This window comes from Dermacentor andersoni, chromosome 3, assembly GCF_023375885.2.
Source record: "Dermacentor andersoni chromosome 3, qqDerAnde1_hic_scaffold, whole genome shotgun sequence".
Classification (NCBI taxonomy): Eukaryota; Metazoa; Arthropoda; class Arachnida; order Ixodida; family Ixodidae; genus Dermacentor; species Dermacentor andersoni.
In genome coordinates this window covers 13,382,540-13,408,398 of record NC_092816.1, presented here as the reverse complement: position 1 = coordinate 13,408,398, position 25,859 = coordinate 13,382,540, and the positions used below count along the sequence as shown (strand labels likewise).

General features: G+C 45.7%; 1 protein-coding gene across 3 annotated transcripts in view; it reads right to left on the bottom strand.

Annotated features, from left to right (window-relative positions):
- The window catches only part of LOC126520913 (cellular tumor antigen p53-like), a 102,051-nt gene that overhangs the window by 57,576 nt on the left and 18,616 nt on the right, over positions 1-25,859 (bottom strand). For all 3 annotated transcript variants that reach the window (XM_050169740.3, XM_055065613.2, XM_050169739.3), the window contains 5 exons: positions 17,856-18,010; positions 16,945-17,023; positions 14,264-14,453; positions 11,637-11,750; positions 11,123-11,228 (listed from right to left, as the gene is read on the bottom strand). In XM_050169740.3, coding sequence (XP_050025697.2) covers positions 11,123-11,228; positions 11,637-11,750; positions 14,264-14,453; positions 16,945-17,023; positions 17,856-18,010 — 644 coding nt within the window. The remainder of the gene's footprint in view (positions 1-11,122; positions 11,229-11,636; positions 11,751-14,263; positions 14,454-16,944; positions 17,024-17,855; positions 18,011-25,859) is intronic.

Sequence of the window (25,859 nt, the reverse complement as noted above, 5' to 3'; positions counted from 1 at the left end):
CAAGACATTGGAAACGTTGGCATCCCGACCGCATGCTCCGTCGCCTGACCTGATACGGCACCCATTCCCATGTCCACAACCTGTAATGACCAGTATTTCGCTCCCAGACCACGCAATCCTGCTGAATGGCGAATTCCGGACGACAAACCGATCTGCTTCCGCTGCCACCGCGCGGTGTTGGTCACGTATCCCACCACTGCCGCAACATCTGGATGCCACCGTACTGGAGCTCATTCCCTGCTCCTCGCCCATGCGATGACGCTCGCCATTATTCACCTCACCGTCTGTACCCTACTGCACCTGACAGCCACCCCTCCGTGCGGTCGCCATTGCCTCAACGCCGTCACTCCCCGTCACCCCAACCACGCTGCTTTTCCTCGCCAAACTGACGGACGGAAAACTAGGCCATGCAGCTCTTGGAGGTATTGCTGCATCACGTTCGTCTTGTCCAAATCCTCTGTTGACGCTCCTCACCAACACAAACCTAATTGGAGTAGACGTAGATGGTGTTCCATTGACGGCATTAATTGATACTGGAGCCGAAGTATCCACAATGAGTGCTAACCTATGTCATCGCCTTAAAAAGGTTCTTACACCTGCCATCACTCAAGCCATACGCGTCACCAATGGCGCCACTGTTGCCGTCAGGGGTATGTGCACTGCTCACATAGGAATTGCTAGCCGCCAAGTTCCAGTCCAGTACACCGTGCTGACCAATTGCCCTCATGACCTAATCTTTGGGCTCGACTTTCTGACGACGCATTCCGCCCTCATCGACTGTTCCACCCTGTACACTTCCTCTTCTTTCAGACGTTCGCCCCAAACAACCGAACATCCACTGCGCTACAGCGTTTGTTCGCTTACCTCCAAAAGCCCTAACCTTCATCGAATTGGCCTTAACGGCAACCGTGCCTGATGGCAACTATGTTGTCGCACCTATTCGTGATGCCCTCCTGGTGCGACATTTCTGTGCTACACTCCGTTGTAACCCTTGCCGCTAATCGGATGTGTCTCCCTGTTATCAATTTTGGCTTGACGAAGCAAGTGTTACCTGAAGACATAGAGCTCCGGTCAGTGACAGATGACCTCGTCATTGCTTTTGCAGCCGAAGCATCTCCAGATCCTCCTGATTACCCGCAGGATGCCTTGAACCTCGACGACCCATTACGTCCCATGGTCAGTGCGGACCTCGCACCTGACCAAGCAGCCGCCCTATATCGCCTTTTGCTTTCCTACCACAGTATATTTGACACTGACAATCGACCACTTGGTCAGACGTCCCATGTTAAGCATTGGATAAACACTGGTGATGCTGTTCCCATTCACCGCCAACCGTATCACGTGTCCACAGCAGAGCGGCAAGTTATTCAGCAGGAAGTAAACAAGATGCTCGCCTGAGGCTTTGTTGAGCCCTCGTCAAGTCCTTGGGCGTCGCCGGTCGTGCTCGTCAAAAAGAAAGATGGCACGTGGCGTTTTTGCGTTGATTACTGCCACCTAAACCGAATGACTAAATAGGATGCTTACTCTTTACCACAAATCGACGACGCTCTTGACTGTCTTCACGGTGCCAAATACTTTTCATCCATCGACCTTCGATCTGATTATTGGCAGATTTCCGTTGATAAGCAAGACCAAGAAATGACTGCTTTCGTCACTCTAAATGGCCTCTACCAATTCAAGGTCATGCCGTTCGTTTTATGCAATGCCCCCACCACGTTCGAACAATTGATCGACTCTCTGCTTCAAGGTTTCAAATGGTCAACTTGCCTTTGTTACCTCGACGACATCCTTGTGTTTTCTCCTAAATTTCAGATGCACCTTGAGCGCGTTGCAGCTATCCTTCACGTCTTCCGCAAGGCTGGGCTCCAATTAAACTCATCCAAGTGCCACTTCAGGCACCGACAGATTACAGTGCTAGGCCATCTCGTCGATGCTTCCGGAGTACAACCAAACCCGGAGAAGGTTCGAGCAGTAACGGCTTTTCCTGTACTTCAGTCTGTCAAAGACATCTGGAGTTTTGTGGGGCTCTGTTCTTATTTCCGACGGTTCGTGAAAGATTTCGCAGCAATCGCTCGACCACTCACTGAACTTCTGAAGAAAGATGTGCCTTTTACGTGGGGTTCCCCTCAGGCTGCCGCATTTTCAGGCCTTATCACGATTCTCACCAATCCACCGGTCTTGGCTCACATTGACCTGTCCGCACCTACAGAGGTCTGAACCGATGTCAGTCGTTATGGGATCGGTGCAGTCTTATCGCAACGCCATCACTGACACTCTGCACTCTATCTCTAAACGGCTTATTTAGCACGTCTAGTAGCTGCAGCACAGATGTCAGTCCACCAGGGATAACCACGAGGTCCGTCTTGCCATCGCACAGGACCCGCTTTACGTTGGCTGTGAGGTGGCCTCGAAATGAGTCAAGAACGAGCATGCTCACTCGTTCAAAGAGAGCACCAAGTCGCCGCTTCCAGACGAGTCGGACCCATTCCAGCATCAACGATTCGTTCATGAAACCCTTTTTATTAACCCGGACGATGACGTCACGTGGGAGTTCCTCTTTCGGCAATGTTTTCCTTTTAAAAATGATGAAAGGGGGCAGCTTCTTCCCATCAGCTGTGCACGCGAGCATCACAGTGAACCGTGAGTGCCCGTTGCCCGTTGTTAGAAGCTCGATTTGCTTGGCTCCTTTCTCGGAAACAGTCCGGCTTGAGGGCATATCAAACCACACTGGCGTTTCGTCAGCGTTTCCAATCTGTCCCATCATGTAGTTCGCGTTGCTGCCGAAGAGAAATTACATATCGCTGAAACTCGATGAGCTTGTCTTCGAAGTCTTCGGGCAGTTTCTGGCACACAGAAGTACGGCGCCGTAGTGCAAAGCCCTTCCTCTTCATGAATCGTCGCACCCAAGATGGCGTGCCCTTGAATTGCGCCCTCGTCAGTCCAGAGGCGCGCGCGATCTCTACCGCTTTCAAACAGATGGGTTCGGCAGTCACAGGCAGCCATCTTACACGCAGCTCCCGGACAAACTTCGCAACCTCGTTTTCCAGTTCTGGATACGCTGCAGTCCACCCACGAAATGCCGTTTTCTTTTGGTTGCTGTAAGCAACTAAAAGCCGCTTCTGTCTCCGCCAGTACCGAATGCTCTTTTCGGATATTCCAAATTCGCACTGTGCCGCCAGGTTGCCGTGGGCTTCCGCGTACTCAACTGCCTTTTTCTTGAAGGCGACGGTGAATTGCCGTCGGCTTCCGCTCATTTTTAAACAAAATGTAAAAAGCAGCCTTTAACCAATATAACTTTGTGAAACGCAAAGTGACGGAGCCACAATGCCGCCACGCCACGCCGCTGCTGATGGCGGCTGTTTACTTTATCCGTCCATTGTTGCAAGATTTCCGTAGTTTTTCCGCAAATGTCCGGTATATAAGATGAGGGTCGACTTTTTGCAATGGTTTTTTGAAAAGAAGTTCGACCTATATTCCAGTATTTACGGTAGATGTGTCAGCGGCTCAGCAATGCGTGAAAAGTCCTTGACAAAGCGCCTGTAATAGGCACACATGCCAAGGAATCTACGCACTGCCTTCTTGTGGATGGGCTGCTGGAACTTCGGGATGGCAGCTGTCTTCTGCAGGTCAGGGCTGACTTTAAACTCGTTTTCAGCTCGCTTCGGTGCTTCCGAAGCAGCCGACACGGCTGCTATGTCCACGTGATCCCTCAAGCCACGTCACGCCGACGGTGGCATCTGCTTTTCCAGTGGTGGAGCTTGCCCCTAATAATTCCTCGTGCAACGACACAGCCGGTTATTCCCCATTTTTCCTTCTGTTCACCCGAGAACCAGCACTGCCCCTCGACACAACCTTCCCTGTTCACGTGGAACCAACCAGTGAATATGCACTTGACGCCATCGCCCGTGGTGCCCACGCAAGGGAAATTGCCCGTGACCGCCTTCTGAAATCCCAAGAGAGTCAAAGGCGTTTGTACGACCGGCGACACCGAGACATGCAGTTCCCGCCTGGTTCTTTGGTGCTTCTATGGTCTCCGTCGCGTCAGGTCGGCCTGTCCGAAAAAATACTGGGTCGTTACACAGGCCCATACCAAGTGCTTCGTGCCGTGACTCCCGTCACCTACGAGATCGCCCCTGATGCCCCATCTGCTTCCCAGTCCAGTGATATCATGCACGTTACACGACTGAAGCAGTACCACCCTCTCAGTGATGACATTTGGACACTCTGGGATGTCGCTTCTACCGCTGGGGGATTATGCTACACGCGTGTGGTATTTGATTGTTTGAACGAGGCGCGTGGGCGCCATCACTCGAGAAAAGATGAGGAACGAACTAGGCTCGCGCTGTGAATCTAACCGGTCAGCACTGCAACCACTGTTGTAAATATAACCTGTAAATAGTTGCTCGTCTTAAGGACTAGTCCTTCATGTAACAATATATAAATACAAAACGAGCATGGTGGTACAACCCATAGCCCCATTTCAAAGGGGGCGCTCATACCATGCATCCATCCATCATTTTGTATCATCCATTAGCGGTGTGAGGTGCTGCATTTACATATTTTGCTGCAAAATGGCTTTACAGTATGCGATGTCACTTTTTCTGTGGCACTGCTACCTCTTGTTGATTCTGCATTACTGTTTCCTGTGCCATTTGCGAAGAAAAATTGAGTGTGCAACTAGAAACCACCTACCAAATTCGCTCTTGGATCTTGATTTGCAGTGCAGTCATCTATTCATCATACAAAATTTTAGTTGGGGCTTTTCAGCAAGTTTTTCGCCTGTGCTTGTCTAGATGTGCTTCAAATGTGCTTTACTTTAAAACTGCCACACCATAGCCTCAATTGTGTGGTAGCATGCATGCAGTGATACAGATGTACTAACAGAGCAGTCGACACCATGCGCACATTTTTGTTTGGATACACAAGAACCTTTGAATTTTCGAATTTGTCAGTAGAGTTCTTTTTCACACACTGTGTTGGTCACAAAAAATTTTTCTAGCATTATTCAAGCTATCACATGCATCATGCAGACATTAATATATTTCCTGTTGGAAATTATCTATACAGTCGTGTACATGTGTTTTCTTCATTTTTGCCTCAGCGCTAGCATTTAATAGACCATGTGGGCACTACTCAGCATAAATAAAAGATTGGAATAGAGTAACTTGCAATATACTCTACATTAGAATAATCAATATGAAAAGTGACCTGCGTGGTTAGCAGCAATGTGCGTGGTTAACATGCATGCTAACCACAGACAATGCTGTGCTCGGCAAGCCGTGGTTCCTCGCTTTGTATGCACAACTTGAAGAACAATGTACTTGCTCTTTTATTCCTCCAATGCATACATTTTGAACAATCCATGCAATTTATTAACTTGAGTATATGCCTGGTAGTCCACACGTGCTCTCTCACTCTTATGCATTGCAAAAAGTTCCTCAGTAAAACAACAGCAAAAGTAAGTACCATGTCAATAACAATGAGAAGCACAATCCAAAGACCCAATTTGTGAACAACACCATGAATTGCTTAGTAAATGCCTTTTTTTTTTCTGCTTCGTCGAGCATGCAACTGTGAAGCCGTTTCAGAAACCTCTGAAACTGGCCTAATACCCCCAGAAATTATTTACTTGCGGCTTCCCAATAATCACTTAGCCCCTTTGAGGGTCAAAGACGTGAACATATGGTGCTGTGAACAAGTCCCAAATGGTTGACGCCGCATATTTACGACACTGTATGTATGTTTAAAGAATGAGCCAATTTTTCAACTCTCTGTTGCCAGGCAAGTGCTACCATTCTGTGTGGTTACAAGATTTTTTTTTTTTTTTCTCTCCGTAGTCTCCTGCTTTTAATTCCATCGTTTGTTTATGCCGACACAAAGCAGTGGACAGGGTGGACAGCGCAGTTTGTCGAAGATGTCGCCTACAAAGCACCAAGCCATGTTGCTTGAGACAAAGCTGCAAATTTTCAAGACTCAAAGAGAGCTCGCACTGTCGATTATTCTGAAAACTGGGTGCGCCACAATCATGAAGGCTGGAACTAGTGGCCATGCCGATCAACAGAAGAAGAGTTAGGGAGCCTTTTCCATGATAAACAACTGTTTCAGAAAGGCAGGCTTTGTGTGCCAGGGCGAGAACCCCCATGATAGTGAAACCAACACGATGCGATCCGCTGCCGTTTATCGAGCTCTGGGAGCACGTCGCTACTGACAAATGAAACAGGTGGTGCTTCGATGAAGCAGTTTCTGAGCGCATATAGTGCTGCCTCGTTGTGCGAAGAGATTTCCGACAAGGCGATCGCTGTCACAACAGACGACGGCGTGCGCAATGGCGGCAATGACAGAGGTGGCAGTGATGACGAGATTGACAATGTCCCATCTTTGACCCCTGATGTTCACGCAAAGTGTGCTGTCGTCGATCGTTGATTTCTCGTACGCTAAAAGATTTCCGCTAGTGTTTGTGCAGCAGCTGGACGCGATGCACACCATGGTTGTGAACCCGAGTGCAGATTACAGGCTGCTTCAGTATGCCTAAGGCTTGACACATGTCTAGAGGTATAAATAAACATTTTATTTTTCACAGCCTAATTTCTGTGTCCAGTCTTAAGTGCAAGTGGCAAATTTGGCTTTGGAGTTGCAAAGGTATGTTCGGCAGATTTTTTTTACGGCAGTCCAGTTATAGCAATGATTGGTTATGACTAGGGGTGTGAGAATATCAAATAACACAAATCTAATAGTGAATTTCAGATATTTCAATTTGCATATTGAATATCTACTATTCAATTTCTCAAATATTCAATATATTCGGTGTAGAGACCCATGCAGTGCCACATGTCGCGTGCGCCACAGAGCCCCTCCTGCTCGATGCCTCCCAAGCGAGTGCTTCACTTCATTTTCGCCACAAAAGGACAGCCAAATACGCTGCGGACACGCTGCCCTGGTTGACATGCTAGCAGACTTTGTCACTGCGAGTGCTCCCCAACGTAAGCCCGATGCAAGTATCACAAACACACCACACGTGAACGCTGCAATGGCTGTTGAAGGAAGTGGCGCAAAAAAAGGGGAAGCGTTGCGCGAACTTGCCGTGACGCTGCAAATTGTAGACTATTTGACAGGTGGCAAATCACACCGTACCTCACCATGAAATGGAGCAGACGTTGCCTGCTCTTTACAGTAGGCATCAGCAACGTGAGTCACATGATGCGAGGTCCTTTTTCTGTTAAAAAGACTGGCCTTAAGATAACCCACCTGCCATAATAAGCTGGAATAGCCCTTCTGCATTTTGGAAAAGGAAACTAAACTGGAAAGCAAAACTTTCTATGCAATAAATAAAATATTGCCGCAAAACCCAGTTACACTATTAAACTGAGGACCTTATAGGTATTCAGTACAACTCGTCACTAATTCATCAGTTTCAGAGTAAAAAAAGAAAGCGCCTGATTCAATGAACAAAAATTCTATTGATAAAAAAATATTTTCCAGACATTCATATAGTAGAAGCGCTATAATGAGCGTTGGCATACTAGTTTGGTGTTCCCTTTATAACACTAGGCCGTACTGTATGTCTTGATATTGTGGGGGTTCCACTCTGCGTGCGGCTAGGGCTGAAGGCGAGCTCCAGAACTAGCCACATGCAGTCGCTTCGTGGTACTCCCAACTCGTAGCGCGGGAATCGCAGCTACGTCGGGTTCGAACAAATAAGGCAACCAGCAGCGTCAACTGCAACAACGTTTATTGCTACCAGCAATAACAAACACTCGCAGAGGAACGTCCTCTCAGTAAAAGTAATAACTAGGCTTGCCTCGTTGCCTGGGTGGGTCAGGCGAACGAAGTCACTCACGGGTCGCGGCAGGTGGCTTCGTCCAGGCGGTGCAGGTGTCCGGCGTCCCAAGAGAGCGGGTCTCCCCCAGTCACACTGTTCTGTACATTTTTACCTGGGCGAGGGGAATGTCCTCCTCGGTCGTCAGCTACCTGCCCGCGAGTCGGGGAGAAAGGGTGCGCGCATCGCGAGAGCGAGGGAGAATCAGGAGTGGGCGTAGTGCGCCTCTCCCGTGTTTATGCCGGCTCTCGACATGACGACGCGGGGGAAGATGGGCGCGTGTGCTCCCCACAATTTCTATGGAACTATGTTACTGATAACTCGCCAGATTCTTGCTATCTAATGATATGAGAGTTCTGAGCATGCGCAGCACAGTATATTTTTGCCCAAAATTTAGAAGCATTAAATTATGTGAAAGATTTTATAATATTCGATTCAATATTCAGCTTTTCTTTCTTGATTCAATTTGATAGTGGATTTGAAATCTACTATTCAGCATTCACACACCCCTAGTTTATAACACTCTTACACTCTCTCTGTTAAAGTCCACAATCATTTGTTGTAGCTCGTTTCCAGTGTTGCTGAAAAGAACAATGTCATCTGCAAACCAAAGGTTGCCGAGATATTCGCCGTCGATCCTTACTCCTAAGCCTTCCTAGTTTAATAGCTTGAATATTTCTTCCAAGCACGCAGTGAATAGCATTGGAGAGATTGTGTCTCCTTGTCTGACTCCTTTCTTTAAAGGTATCTTCCTGCTTTTCCTGTGGAGAATTAAGGTAGCTGTGGAATCACTGTTGATATTTTCCAAGATATTTATGTAAGCGGCCTGTACTCCTTGATTACGTAGTGCCTCTATGACTGCTGGTATCTCTACTGAATCAAATGCCTTTTCGTAATTTATGAAAGCCATATAGAGAGGCTGATTGTACTCTGCGGATTTCTCGTTTACCTGATTGATGACGTGAATGTGATCCATTGTAGAGTATCCCTTCTTGAAACCTGCCAGTAATTGTAGGAATCATGAGGGAGGTAGTGGCCGAATACTGCACCAGGGAGGCCAATTCCTGTTCTGGTGAGGGTGTCTTTGTTAAAGCTTAGTGGGCCTTCCTAATTTGTTTGTACCGGGATTAGTACAGCCTCACTCGTCCGCTGCATCTTTTGCTGGTGTCAAGCACCACTAATCATGAATAGTCAGGAAAGGGAACAAGAGTTCAGGATTGCCAGTCAGCCTCTAGAGTCAGTGAAGGAATATGTTTACCTAGGTCAATTAATCACAGGGAACCCTGACCATGAGAAGGAAATTCACAGAAGAATAAGAATGGGTTGGAGCGCATACGGCAACCATTGTCAGCTTCTGACTGAAAGCTTACCATTATCATTGAAAAGGAAGGTGTACAATTAGTGCATACAGTCGAACCCGACTATATTGAACCCGTTTACATCGAATTATTCTATATATCGAACAATTTCTGGTCACGGTATAGTTACAATGAGTATATATAGCAAAAATTACACTTACATCGAACAAATATTGCAGTGACTCCTGATATATCGAACGTCAAGCGGCGGAAAAGTGCCCCGGAAGTTGGCTTTCCCTCGCGGTAGCGGGGAAACCCGGCGGCGCGGCTCCATCCAACCGCTCTCCCTACTGCGACCGCGCTGCCTCGGGCTGTTCGGGCGAGCCGTCGACACTCCCCGTGTCACGCATAGTGAAGTCTATTATCCTCCCTCTTTCTCTATCATCTTTCACTTCCCACTCCCTCTCCCCTGACAACGCTTCGCCGTGCTCCCTCACGGGCTGCAGAATCAAAGTGTCCTTCCTTTCTTTAGATCACTATCTACCGACACTCCCCAGCAAAAAATGATCCTGGCCCGCCTACAGCGCTTGCTCAGACAGCCAATCAGAGGCTCTTGTGCACTCTTCGTGCAAGATGGCGAAAGTGCGAGTTGTCTGCCTGCTTCTCTGGTTTATCGTGTTTGCGCCTTGTGGGCCTTCTCCCGCAGTGTTGCCATGATGAAGTGGCAGAATTCGCCTTTTGTCGTGAAGATAGAAATCATAAATCGCGTCGAACGCGATGTCCCCGCCGCGTGCAAGATTCCGAGGAGCACTCTCGGCACGATTAGGGCTAAAGTGGCCAGACTCGCAACCCGGTGCCCATGGCGCCCGACGCGTACGCACGGCCGTGTACGAGGCGTTCTTCATACGTGCCGGTTTCCGCGTGCTCGATGATGACTGTAAATTCTGATGAATGCGACGAAGCCGTTGCCGGTGTTGCCGAAGTTTGGAGCGAGCTGTCAAAATTTCCGGGACATTCGAATCAACGGTGGACGAGTTTGTGAGTGCAGAGATGAGTGTGACCACGGTAGAGCCCGGAAACGAAGACTACATCGCCGACATCATACCGAGCACAAATGAAAGTAGGCATGTTGAGGAAAGCAACTACGGTCCTTTGCCCACATCTTCCGAAGTTATTGGTGCACTCACATTAGTCCGGTGCTTCTGCGCGAATGCGGAAGGTTGCAGCCTCAGCTCCTCCGACTCCTTAAACAATGTGGGGAAGTGCGTGCGTCGCAGGCAGCGAAATTGCCCAAGCAGAAGAAAATGCAAGACTAATTTATGCGAAACTAAGCTAGTTTCGTCAATCAAGTGATTTTATAAATGGTATGTGCTTTTATGACATCCAATTATTTAGCAGGCTTATATCGAATTATGCTCTATATCGAACTGATAGGAGTTTTTTTGCGAGTTCGATATAGCCGGGTTTGACTGTATTACCGATGCTGACATATGGGGCAGAAACTCGGAGACCGACACACAAGCTTGAGAACAAGTCAAGGAGCGCGTAAAGAGCGATGGAACGAAGAATGCTATGCATAATGTTAAGAGAAAGAGAGCGGTTTGGATCAGAGAGCAAATGGGTACAGCCAATATTCTAGTTGACATTAAGAGAAAAAAATGGGAGCTGGGCAGGTCATTTAATGTGCGTGTTAGATAACTGGTGGACGATTAGGGTTACAGAATGGGTGCCAAGAGAAGGGAAATGCAGTCGAGGACGGTACAAGACTACGTGGGGCGATGAAATTAACAAATTCGCGGGTGCAAGTTAGAATCGGTTGGCGCAGGACAAGGGTAATTGGAGATTGCAGGGGGAGGTCTTCGTTCTGCACTGTACATAAGATAGGCTGCCACTGCAGATGATGTTGAGTTATAACAATTTGATTTTTCATTCTCTTTAAGGACAAGAGTGACTGGCAGCTAACCTAAACATCACAACCCTGCCCCATGCATCGCCAATATTGACTCACTTTTGCTCAAGGGTCCAGACAAGCTTGACAGCACGCCGGTTCATGCCTGTATTGCACGAACTCAGGCACATGAAGCGTAGATGGTAGACCGTGTAGGCCATTTCAGCTGGGCACACAAACATCACAACAGCACTGTCAAGAAAGACGACATGGGGAGACCCATGAAGAATGCAAGGAAAACACTGTGCATAGTTGCGAAGTGGGCCACATAAAGCAGCACTGCAAGATCGGTCTTGGATATGTACAGAACAGATCTTGTCAGTACAATCTAATAACTTCGACAATATGCAATTAAAGGGCACTTTGCACCCATATTTTACTTCATTTTTATTTTGACTGTGTTGACAGTATGAGGGAAACGAGAATAACTTCAGAGAAAGAATAGAACAGGCAGAATGCTTTAGGTAGCTGCAAGTAAGCCTCTTGCAGCCCCTCGGCTCCTGTAAATAAGACCTGCAGCATGATCGCAGCATTTGGCAACTAATGATACTTTTAGAAGTGACTTAACACACACCTTCAGGTCTCTCATACAAGACCGTGATGCTGTGACGGCCAGTTGTCTTATCCTCATGGTATTGTGTGCTTGGGTTCACACACCTGATAAGATGTGCAGGTGGTGCATTTTGGTCTGCAAAGAAACAATGTCTTTGACAGTAAGAGCACCATTCTAACAATAAAAAGTCAAACAGCTAATTACATGTGCAATACAATAAAATGTGCTTATTCAAGGCCATGGTGTTTGTGTGTTACCTCCTTCCCTGACTGAACTCCATTTGCCCAGGCAAGAAATCTGTGCACCTAAAGGGCAAATTACAGATTGCTGCTATTGAACAGGAATGATCAGACCATGCGGGCATGTGTGCCAGAAGCATAGCTTTAGTGAGATTGCTGCTTGATAAGGATGCTCGCTTCGTGCTCGCGCAACAGTGAGGTGTAAACAGCACATCACTCACGGGCGTCTGCTAAAGGCGTGAAAGTTGCACTTTTTCTCAGTTCAATTTCAGCTAAGTGAAGTTGTCCAGAACTCATTTCGCAGCGTCACCTTTTTTCATGCCCGGGACCGATTATGAACTACTCCAACGACGGGGCTCAAACCTTGTGTTAGGATCAATCGTTGACCTGACTCCGTGCCTCGCACACCGTCTTTGCACAGTAGCAGTAACATAACTTCCCATAGTTGCCGACGTGTCCAGTGCCGAGTCACGCTAAAGTGCTTGATGGAGAATATTAATGGCCCCATTTTGAAAAGAATCCATGTGGTCTGTGCACAGCCAGAGGGCAACAGATTTTTTCAAGATACACATTTCTAGCTTTTTATCTAGGCTATTCCCCACCTGATTCATTTTCCTGATTTCGCTTGCCTTGAAACTTCAGGTGTCTCACAATTTTTTCCTATTATAATGGCTTCAAGTTAATAGTTTTACTGTATCGTATTCTTTCACTGAAGCACAAAACTGAGCAAATCTGCAAACGAATTTTCTGTAATAATGATATCACAAAACACAACTGAATCATTTTATCATTCGTATCCTTTTTTAACTGAGTGATTATATTCAAACATATAGCCCCCTCATTGTCCAAAAAATTGGCGACTGTATTTGATTTAGACCCAAGACACTTGCATTCTATCATCCCCACTTATCAAAACTGCTATCCAATGGGCAGGATAGGGCAGAAATAAGACATGCAGGCATGCACTGCATACTTCACAGTCACTTCTAGGCACAGGCTGAGCAGCCCAATGCTGTCAAAATAGCACAAGAAATGTTTAACTGCAGTTTAATGACCCTCAAAATGCACAAATGACACAAGCAGACTAATAGCTAACTTAGCCTCCTAGATTAAACTTTCAAAAGTATGGTGTCCTTTCTTTAGTGTCCTTTTGGAATTTTAATGATATACAGTAAAACCTCGTTAAACCGTACCCGCTTAACAACACTTTCGTTTTAAAAGTAACAAAGTCAAATCTCCGACTCAGCAGCCATTGAACATAATGCGTTTTGTATCCATATGAACTGCACCAGCTTATTGCGTACGTATCAGTTAGCACGTAGTGCTTCCACTTTTCATTGTGCAATCATGGCAGTGTGCCGTCCCCATTGGGCGGCCTGGCAGAACAAGCCTCAGAAATTGGGACGATGGCCTCCAAGTGCCCTATGTGTTTCCGCGTGAAGCCACATCAATATCATTTCAGCGCCATGCCAAAGAGCGTTGTGGCCATGGTTGTGGCATCATGCAAGCTAGGACCCATGTTATGCTAAAGCTCGGATAAAAACACCAGGTGCTTAGCATAGAAGAAAAATTGGTCATCGTTCTACTATCGAATGTGGCCCGAAGAAGTTGGCGCTGGCACGTGATAGGGATCTACCGTTGACTACGGTGTGTGGCATTTGTAATGCGATGAAGTTGCTTGGCAGCGCTGCTGCGACAGTCAGATGTCGCCTACGAGCTTCGACTTTATGCCATCGTTGCCTCTGTTGTTGCCGAAGTGTCGCCTAACGACAGCGATGAGGACGACACGGAAAGCGACGGCACGGGCGATTCAGGCCCGACAGTGGCAGAAGCTATGCATTATGTCAGCCTCATGAATGCTACCGTCACAACAAGAATAGCACCCCGCAATGAAAAAGGCGCCTTGAGACTTCTACAGCGCTACTGCGCCCGTGCATGGAGAATATGCAATGCAAAACAAGGAATCTGCCATGCAAGTGTTTGCCGAAAAGAGGGAGCTGGCTGAAAAGCTGGCTCGCTGCTTTGCGTTTGAGGCCGCTGTCATCGCTGCTAAGTCGCCACGGCATGAAACAAAAATAAGACTTTGGCGCACGAAGTGAATAAATAGTGCATGTTCTTGCCCTTTCATCGCACTCTCTCTGAGTTCTGTTTCTGACAGGTAAGTGGGCGATCTCATGCTATTTCGGTTAAGCACTATTACTGTTTAGTACATACTTTTTCTGAGATACAGCCAACTACGGTTTAACGAGGTTTCACATCCTGATGTATCTATGCAATGGGGGTAGGGTACAAAAGCTTTCACACATGAAGCGCTGTACATGAAGTGCTGTCACTATCAGTGCTGCTTCTCTATTCTGGACTGCATAATGACCTACTAGCCTCGATAGCCAGAATAACAAGTCACCTCACCGTGGTTATCTTTGTCAGTTTCAGCCATGTGTACAAGGCAGCGCTTCACCACATTCATGGCATCATTTGGCTGCGAGTAGACTGCCATCACCCGCACCACTGTGCCTGAAGGTGGAGTCCTGGTGACAGAGATGCGAAACGGGCATACCACACCCATGTTCGCAAAGAGTTTCCGGCGACCCTCATCATACTGTAAACGAAATGACAAGCATATAGAGAATTAGGGAGTCATTTGAGACAATAGATCAATATCAGTTTGAAAAATTTTTTATTAGGATACACTTTCTTTAAAGGTATTTCTTTTTGTTAGGTTTGAGGTGAACGAAACATTTCAAGTCAGTGAAGCAAATGACCAATTTTTCTAATTAGAATCCTCAACAGCACTGCCACTGATCCCACATACAACGGCTGACTGAAAAGTAACAAGGATTTTTTTACCAGGCAGGAAAGTAGCTAATATAGTGGCACTCATACTGCAATACCATCCCCATCTGTTGGCCAAGCAACAATCTTATATATAATTTTGCCTGCTCACTGCATTGATTTCTTTTGAGCCTCTTTCTCCCTGTGTATCCATTTTGCAATGGCAGATGTCAGAATGTCTGTATTAAGTTCTGTCCTCTTTTACTGAAGAGCTTGTTCATTTCAAATTTGTACGACAAGGTGAGTCACCATGTATTTTTACACAGAATGTTGGTTCCTTGATGCAGTTTAAAAAAACATCCCGACTGCGATGAATGCCTTGTGCACCACAGCAACATTCCCGCCTACACTGGGTTGTGCATGGTGCACTTCCAGACTAAAACAGGATGACAACCCTACCTTACATCACACGCTCCATTTCCCATACCTAGCCCCTTGTCTTATTTCCAAGACAAATGAGAGCTTCAAAGAATACATTTTCCTGATTTGGAGGAGATGAAGAAAACAACGAAAGTACTGGGGGTCATCAGTTTGCAAGGGTTGCTGAACAGTTTTGAACAATGGATAAAGTGGTGGGACAAATCCATTGCGTTTGAGACAGTGCACTTCAAATGTGAACATATACCGTATTTACTCACATAATGATCGCACTCGCGTAATGATCACACCCCTGAATTTTGTCGTCAAAATTCGATTTTTTTTATTTCCCGCGTAATGACCGCACCCCGAACTTGCCGCAGCGATATGTCCTGTGCCAAGTCTAGCTAATAATGATTGCGCTTACCATCTGTTGAATGCTACGCGAACGACTATTCAAGACGAACCAGGTGGCCTGCACGCACCAAACACTCTTAAGTAGATGCCTCATTTCATTACTTTCATCCCTTTCCGCACTTCCATGACAAAAAGAGGTACAACCATACTTTCCTTTATTATGTGTAGGCTTTATAATGGTTGTGGTCAACAACAAAAAAGGCGCCTTTCAATTCTTCTCATCTGCACTCGTCGGCAAGCAACAAATCGCAAGCGGCAACGATAGTAGCCACGTTTACACTGATACGTTAAAAGTGTACCTTATTCATACGCCAACACTTGTAACACAGCTAAGATATTCACCCACGCTTAGCGCAAACGTGCGGTATTAGGATAGTAGTGAAGACAGATGCCGTAGTTTCCGCAGCATGCCCACCATGTGTTTCTATGTCACTGGCAGCTAAGCGCGCCCATCTGTTTCTGCCCCCTCAAAGTGGACATGGCTACGTTATTGCCGCAAACTTACCGATATTAGCGATATTATTCATTACTGATACGGAAAAAACTGTTTGAATGCATGTAATGTACTCACGAGAAGAAAAAGAAAAATCGCGTTCGGCGCTTTCGGCTTGCTCAGCCGGCCGCCATTTTTGTTTTGGTGTCCCGCACCCGCATCCCGCAGCAAATATTTTTTTTCGCGGGAAATTTAACCCGGGTAATGATCGCACCCCTGAAGTTGCGTCAATCTTTTCTGACAAAAAAGTGCTATCATTATGCGAGTAAATACGGTAATGACAACCAAAAGTGCGGTGTTATGGTGTGCTATTCAATTTGATGCGATTCAGCTGCATTCAGATTACTTTAAAGTTATTGCCATTTTCTTTTCATTTTCACCAGCAAGTATCGACGTTTACAACAGTGAACACTGACAGAAAGCACATTGGCACACGAAGCACACAAAAGTTCATTTCGCTGAAACTAGCATGTGATCATAACAATTATTTCACGTCACCAAAGGTCCCATGTGCGTCACACATGCCCATGCACATTCAGATGCAAGCATCTAACTGCAACTTTAATCTACTAAGGCAGTGTCATGAAAGCTCTTAACCGAACTGTCCAGGTTGAATCAAGTATCAGGTACCCGCCGTGGTTCCTCAGTGGCTATGGTGTTGGGCTGCTGAGTACGAGGTCGCGGGATTGAATCCCGGCCATGGCGGCCGCATTTCGATGGAGGCGAAATGTGAAAACACCCGTCTACTTAGATTTAGGTGCACGTTGAAGATCCCCAAGTGGTCGAAATTTCTGGAGCCCTCCACTACGGCGTGCCTCATAATTAGGAAGTAGTTTTGACATGTAAAACACCATAATTTTTTAGGATCAGGACTTTCAAAGGTTTTATTAACTGTCATAATATTATACTAAAAAGAATAGAGTGTGCAATTAAAGCATAGCCTACACAAGACATCAAAAAGTTTAACAGAGCTCAAAAAAGGGGTTCTCACCGTCCAACTGACGCTTTTAGTGGATTTGGTTTGTGATGAACAAGTCACATCAAATCCATAATGGCCCTCGAAGACACTCCTGCAACAAGGCAACAGAATCCCTTCCTTAAAACAAATTTGAATAGGAATAAAATTAACTTTGGTCCACTTAACCAACCTTGTATTCAGACAAAAACACATCACCTCAGTACCATATTCGCTCATAAAATGACTTTACCACCCCCCTACCATTCGTAACTGAACATCAGTATTCTTTCCTACTCAATAACCACACCACCAGACCCGATACTAACTTAATGCTGCAAGCATGAAGCTTGGGTCACCCAATGACAATGATGGCAAACATCAAGAAATGCTATAAAACCTGATATCCCATGTGATATCATGCAACGGCATTGCTGAATGACTCGGTACAATCAGGTTGATATACGTGCAGGAAGGGAAAATCCCAAACAACTTCCCCAGACCCGATGGCCTACATGTGAGGTTTGTGCAAATGAGGCTAGTCCCACAAGCTCCATTTCTCATAAGTTTTACATCATCTAGTCCCAACACACTAAAATCCACAAATTTATAACCATACCATACCATACCATACCATACCATACCATACCATACCATACCAAGCAAGCACAGTTCTTGCTCTTGTGGTACTTAGCTTGGAGTGATACCCCTGTTACTGCTACAACACGAGCTACAATGAAACTCAATGCAAATATTACATATAATCTCTGGTTTGGTCTTACACAATTCACAGTTACGAAAGCACTATGCAGCTATATACTGCTGCAACAGTATAGTTATGCGAGTGCAGTAGATCCATAAGAGTCACTTCTAGAGGTGACCAACATTTTATGACAATCTACCCAGCCATTACAGTTAAAGAAAGCCGATAAAATTGAAGTGCCTACGTTGCAGGCAGTTGTCCGCAGCTTGATGCTTCTGATGGTATAGTATACTTTGGTGGCTCTGCTTGCTGCTGTGGCTGTTCTACCAGCTCCACATTGTCCATCAGTCCTGAATACTGCTCCAGCTGATTGAAAGGGACGACTTTATGCGATGTATCCTACAACCAAAGACACATTATCAGCATGCAGATTCTGGTAATGCAAATTTCATGGAGCTTTTCTGAAGATGCATCAGCATTGTGCAAAAACGCTTGTCACTTTCCCATAGTTAATTTCGCTCATAAATGCATCATCGCTACTTGCTTTGCATGGCTAAGGGCACAGGCAATCACAAGCATACACAAATCAGTTAAAATTTAAATATCCCCTCTCTGCAACTTCAACATCTTCATCCTTTCTTCTCTTAAGAGATGGCATATAAACGCAACAATGGAGTGCTTGGTGCATTGTGGAATAAAGCCACAGTGCAGCTAGATGTTTTCAAAATGGAAATATTGAGCATAGCCACAGAGAAAATGTACGAAATTAGTTGCACAGCTAAACTGTCACAGCGTTTTCAGTAATAGTGCACTGTGATAATATTTAAGGGGAGGACTGTGCGCTTTCAGAATGCTGAACACGCGAAAACATTGCACCTTTACCCCTTGACATGGCCTCAAATTCCTCATAATGATAAGGGCTGTTTTTAAAAAGTGATAAGGTGTCTGAAAATAGAGAAGGTTAAAGTTATGGGGTTTTACGTGCCAAAATCACTTTCTGATTATGAGGCACGCCGTAGTGGAGGACTCCGGAAATTTCGACCACCTGGGGTTCTTTAACGTGCACCTAAATCTAAGTACACGGGTGTTTTCGCATTTCGCCCCCATCGAAATGCGGCCGCCGTGGCCGGGATTCGATCCCGCGACCTCGTGCTCAGCAGCCTAACACCATAGCCACTGAGCAACCGCGGCGGGTAAAATAGAGAAGGTATGAATGCCCAACCTTCACAGGCACATCTGCTGTGTGGCAACGTACAACCTCACTGGTCACAGAGGGATCTGAAGGGGTTCATCAGAAGCAAATCATCAGGGATAACATTGCTGGTGGCTCCCTGATGTGAATGCCCCTTTACACTATGCTAGTAGGAAAGACAATACAAAAGACAGCGATGAACAATGGGCAAGCTTTCTCAACTTCACTTCCAAAAAACTGATGGAAAAATGCTTGACTGAGGAGATTCGCGACACGAGTCACTTTTCATACTGTGCAAAGTGTAATTGCGAAATTAAATGGAATATGCAGTAGATATAGAGTAACTCTGCCTCAGAAACACAGACTATTAAATAGAAAGTTTATACAAGTAAGAACCACCTTGGAACATACTGGTAAAATTTGTAGCCTGTATCGAAAGTATTTAACTGACAAATACTTTCAGAAATACTCAAAGTGGACAGCGCAACCAGTTAAAGAGATACTAAAGGCAAATATTATGTTAACGTGGACTGTTAAGTTATCATTCCAGAAATTCTGCAGTGCATGTTTCGTGCCAAGAAAACGCTTAGCTTAAAAAATACAGTAACGTCAGAAGGGTCTACATTCCTCCGGCCCAATTCATATGACACGCCACAAGCAAGGAGGTGTAGCGTTGCATTTGCCATCACCACCCTTTTCAGCTGTTAGTGAGGAAAAGGGTGCGCGACAACCGGCGCTGCAGTTTATTATGTAAAACGCGACAGCATGGTCAGAAATCAAGTGAATCAAAGTATCCCAAGCCATCACACAGATGTGGCATTTTCTGCTGCTTGCAGAAATTTTGCTTGTCCCCCGGAAGTCGACGCGGCAGCCCCGTTACCACGTGATTGCATAACAATATGACAGTAACTAGTGTGCCTGCTTTCATCTGAATTTGCTCTTGCTCCTTGCCACCCCACGTGACAGCAAGAAATAAATAGTAAAATGAGCCTTAGCTTCATCTCATATCATAGAGTACAAAGTATCCGAGATTGCATGCGCACAATTGCAGAGGCACTGGAGTCATGAAAACGCTTTGGTTTCTAGCTATCAGATGGCGCCACAGCATTTACTGCTGGCAGCATGAAATGCGTTTTTACTGGCAATGATTGCATATCAAAACTAGATTTAATACTCTTCAGTGAAATCGGTGACCTCGCGGCACATTTGATATTTTCTTTATGGTCGTACGATTTTAAGTAATCAGACAACAAAAAAGATTGTCGCTACATTTTTTCAAGATGTCGTGACAAAGGCTGTCTGTCACGTCGCTTGAATATTGTGTGCCTGTGCTTGATTGACTATTTAGAATGAACATTGTGAGTCAGGAAAACAAGCACAGCAGCACGTGATACCGAAACCACTAAAATATGAGAGTGTGGGCAGCACGAGACTGAGCAATAACTAAAACATTTGACCACCTGTCGCATCATTGTTAGGGGTGACATCAATGAATACCTTTTTCTAAAGATCGAATAGAAATGGACAGGTACCATTTTTGTTTGTTTTACATGCAATGCAATTGCCATATTTACTCGAATTTAGGAAGACCCCTACAAGCTGGACTGACCTAGATACAAAAATAATTCAAATATAGGTCGACTCGTATCTTTTTAGAAAAAGAACTTTAAACACGACACACCATTATTTATCGCAAGCTATGCTACAAAATCTGGCTAGCCAGTGCCACAAGCTGCACTGTCATAGAATGCCTCGCAGGTGCCCTTAGCACTATAAATGATATCAGCCTTGATTTCATCGAGTGCAAGGGATTTGCACCATTTCTTAAAGCTAGTATGGATAATTTTCAGACTGGCTTTACCGCAGGTGCGATAAGGGAACTCCACTAGCTCCGTATTTTTACTACGTTTGTTCATGAATACAGATAGAGATTCTTTAGTCACGAATACAGGTCGATCGCTCAATTTTCGGGTACCATTTTCGAAGAAAAGAAAAGGAAGAAGTTGACCTATATTCAAATAAATACAGCATTTAAAAAAAATATCAGTGGTTTATTACTAGTGACACAAACATATCGAGGAGGTACTAGAATGTCCCGGTAGCAGGGTGTCGGAACGAAATGTTTTTTCGTTCTGGTTGTAGTTTTATTCCACTAAAAACATTCTGTTCCAGTTCTGCTTCGGAATGAAAAAAAAAAAAGAGAGAGAGAGATTTGTAATGATCCATAACATTTTGGTTCGCATGCAAAAATTTTCGAAGCAAGGTAATGATAAAAACATAGTATGTAGTTTTCTCAATAAGCGAATTATGAATTTTGAGATCATGCTCATTGCCTTGAGTCAAGGCACTGAGCATGATCTCAGAAGCAACACGTCCTCGAGTGTACTCACTGAAATGTGACACTGCTGTTCCGATAAAACGGGTCCAAAAATTCCATGTGCATTATAATCGAGTACGACCCTAAATCTGCGTTACCATATTGCCATCGGCATTTCAACACGGCTGCCTCATATGCACTTCGAGACTAGCTGCCGTAGCTTCCTCCATGTGTTGTAGTATGTGTGCTTAGGTTAGTGCACTGTCCCGTCTTCCCAGTCTTCCCGTTTTCTGCATTTGTTCTATCAGCATGGAAGTGCTGACTGCGAAGACATGCTGATTTCATCACGAAGCTGCAATTAAAAGAAAAGTGATCACGTGTGCGGAGACGGACAGAAATCGGGTCGCATCATGGGCATTCAGAGTTCCTGAAACTTGCGTGCAGGACTGGCGTAAACAGGAGAGGTGTTCTACTCCGGCGGCTGCTGCATATGGCGCGGCCATGCGCCCCTATCTTGAACACGATCTACAATGGAGACAAAGTCTATGCATCTAGGCGCATTGCACTTTGTTCTAGTCGCTTAGTTTACGTTGAAGCGAGAGGCCAGACAAAGGTAAATTTGCTCGCTCTGGCTACTGCACTTCCTTGCTCCAGCGTTTTGAGAGTCATGTTTGCTTGTGCATGCGTGACACCATGCTTGTTAATTTAATTAGTAAGCAAATGTTTAAGAGCTTATATGGCTGATAAAACTACTATCTTGACTTCGTATACAGTTGCCGACCGTTTATTCGGACCTCGCGGGAACCGCGGTAACGTCTGAATAAAGAGGTGTCCGAAAAAACAGATTCAGAAAAAGAAAAGAATGAAATCCTTCATTTCCACGCATTTATATTCGGGCTCGGCAGTGGGCTTAAGAAAACGTGAATGCACCGTTGCAGATCAGCCTGAATCTCGGAGAGGGTCGTGTGGTCACTAAAGGCTGAAAGCACAGTCACTGCTTGTACAAGCTCCGCACGCGAAGGCAGCGACGCACATGGTGCGTCATCTTCCGACTTGGAGTTATCGTACGGTGGGCCAGCAAAAACTGACAATTATCTAATCGTCGTTGAGTTCTGCGTATGTCAGTACAGCACTGTCAGCATCTGTGAAACTGCCAAACGAGACAGTGTCCAGAATCGCAATTCCACCACTGCACAGGTCTCGAAGAACATTTTCAGCGTCAGTAGGGAGCACATCAGAAGGCGACAGATCCTGGGTCTCCACAGTACCTGCTAGCCGGCATTCCCCAGCACAGTCTGTGCAGGCACTGTCGGTGCAATTAGACACTTGATGCAATGTTTCCGTATGCCGCGTCCGATCACTGCAACCTCGACCCAGCACACAAAGCAAACACTACCGCGCCATCATGCCGACACCAGTCACACAAACTAAAAACGTGGCCTACTCGCAGCATCGTGCATGAAGAAAGAAACAAATCAGCTGCTGGATTGCCTTGACATGGCTTACTACGCTGAGACCGGAACTGCTGTAGCCACTCGTAGCCACTCTACCGAACCAGGCAGAAAGGATGATGATGAGTGGGAATTTGCAGTAGCGCCACCTCATGGGGCAGTGAGGAGGCTCTCTACAAAACAAAAATGGTGTTCAGCAAGTCGAACCATGCACCGGTCAGAGTCGGTGGGGGCAAGTGCCATCGATCGAGCTGGCTCAAGGAGTGTCCGAAAAATCAAATGAGAGGTTGCAAGGTGTCCGAACTTTCGGGAGTCGTTATACATTATGGTCTATGGGGAGAATGGCGATGTCGCAATGCAGTCCAAATAATCGAGCGTGTTCTAATTTTTGGAGTCTGAAAAATCAGCCGGCGACTGCAGCTGTCTACTAATTTGCTATTGCAATCAATGTTTCGGCTTTTGGAGAAAACTACGACTTTATTTATCGCAACGTTAGTGCACTGGGAGTAAATCTTTGTTTTTCTAAATGAGAGAAAGTTGTATTACTGTATGAAAAAATGAGATGCGCGGTACTGTAAAGGACTTTTCTTTTTTTAGGTCACGGCAAACGGGTGCGCGTTACAATGAAGGCGCTTATTTTTTTCTTCTCTTTTATTCGGTGCCAGAAAACGGGTGCGTGTTACAATCAAGGGTGCGTTAGAGAGTATGTGTGTGTGTGTTATGATATGATACACAAAAATATCATTTCTTTTTTTTTTTCCCCCCTTTTCTCTTTTGTTCCTTTCCAATACACTGCCTGGTAGAGACTCAGATCGTGCCCTACATTTATCTCATTTCTCACTTACTAAAGCTCTGTTGTCTATAATATTGACACCTTCGACATTAGTCGAGTTTTAATCTTTGACTTTGACCTAACTTAATATTTGCCTTTAGTGTCCCTTTAATTATGAATGCTGAGCTTCAATCACTAGCTCATCATAGAGTTCAATCCAGTTTGAAATTTATATATGAGTTCTATCATGGTCACCTGAAAATAAATACCGTAAAAACCGGAATATAGGTCGAACTTTTTTTTAAAAAGCTGTTGCGAAAAGTCGACCCTCGTCTTATATACCGGACATTGGCGGAAAAACTACGGAAGTCTTGCAACAATGGACGGATGAAGTAAAGAAGCGCCTTTGCCATCGCCATCAGCAGCAGCGCATCGTGGCGACATTGTGGCACCACCAATTTGCGTTTACATTGTCATAAAGTTATATTGGTTAAAGGCTGCTTCTTCACATTTTGTTTCAAAATGAGCGGAAGCCGACGACAAGTCACCGTCGCCTTCAAGAAAAAGGCGATTGAGTGCGCGGAAGCCCACGGCAACCTTGTGGCACAGCGCGAATTTGGAGTATCTGAAAAGAGCATTCGGTACTGACGGAGACAGAAGCAGCAAACCAACAGAAAACGTAATTTCGTGGGCAGACCACAGCGGACCGCAAAACTGGAAGACAAGGTTGCGGAGTTCGTCCGGGAGCTGTGTGTAAGATCGCTGCCTGTGACAGCCGAATGCATCCGTTCGAAAGCGGTAGAGATCGCACGTGCCTCTGGACTGGGCAGCGAGAAGCACTCGTCATACGACTCTAGTTCGGACCACTCTAATCAAACGCATTGCTTTGATTCGGAGTATCGCTTGCGCACTTCGTGCCCTTCTGTGTACTGTACAGCCGGCCAATTTTTAACTGTATCGCACGACCATCAAACCGCGTGTTTGTCAGCACCTTATCATCACGGCACGGAGCGGCGAAATAGCGAAAGTAAGCGCACGTGTACATGTGCGCTTATCTCGTTTGTTTTGCCGCTCAGTGCCGTTAATAAGGTGCTGACAAGAACGCGGGTCGATAGTCGCGTAATACTGTTAAAGAATTGGCCAGGCGCACATGCGAGCAGCATTTAAATAAATACTGTCGCTGTTGTGCATGAGTCGCATTTGTTTCAAGGTAAGGGTGTCTTTCGGTACTTTTGCCATTGAAAAAGATTTTTTTCATTTTTAGAATTCGTTAGTTGGGGGATCGACCTATATTCCGGTCCGACCTATAGTCCGGTTTTTATGGTAGCTCTGTACCTGCTGGACCTCACGAGGCATCCACTCTGCATGGGTCACAGTGAAATGGTCAAACACAAGTGACACTAATGCTTAAAAGTTCCGCATTTTTTAGTATAACCCGCACCCCCAATTACAACAACCGGGGAAACAAGAAGTCTGCACATGTAACCTGTGGAAATAACTGCATACAACAACGCTTACATTGCAAAAGCAGTCTCCATTCGCGGATGCACAACTTGTCCACATCGTATCTTTGGCCAGCGGCTCTGTTCCCCACCTCTTCAGCGATGCTGATAAAGCTGGATTCACAGAACAGATATGATCGCAGACGAATCAGTCACGTGACATGTAACATGAATTGGACCACTTCGCAGCTGGCTTCCACATGACAGAGCATGACAGCGCAGATGGAACAGCCTTCGCATGGTCAGTGAATGGTGATGGAGCAAACATGACCAAACGAAAATCCGAACGGTGATTTCATTCTCCACCGTATCACAAAGCGCTTCGCATGGACCAAAGCAGCACTGCGGGAACAAGTGATGAGCAAGTTTGCCGGCGTCATGTGCACTATTCACCAACTACTAAATGCTAAATGGAGATTCACCTTAAAGAAAAGGAGAATCGGCGACCATGATGTAGGAAAGGAAGGAGCTTTAACACCCAGCGGTGGGGAGAGGGTGCAACTGCAAGGGTGCAACTGTGCAACTGCACCCTGCCGAGAGCTGGCGGCGGCATTGTTTTGCCAACCAGAGCTACTGCAAGTGCACCAGTGACGTCATACTCGCTGGCGCTGTGTGACGTACCCAAGGAGAGGTCTATTAAAACCAGTTTTGTGTTGCTATACTGCTATATTATAGAGATTATATTACATATACACTGCTAATTATATGCTTAACATGCAACTGAGTGTATTCAGTGCATCTACCAAGTTGACATTTCCAAATTCCCTGAGTTTTCCAGGTTTTCCCTGAGCACCTTTGCAAAATTCCCTGAATGAGCCAGAACATTGTTTTATGTCAAGACAGGCTGACACCATGTTGCCCGATGTTGTCACTCTCTCGTAAGCATGTTGAAACAAAAAAATGACTTAATCCAGTTTGAATAGTAAGGAGTAATACCTATATTATCAAAAAAAAAAAACAGAAGGGAGGTGTTAGCAAAATGCACAGTGAAAAAAATGGTAAAACCCATTCTAA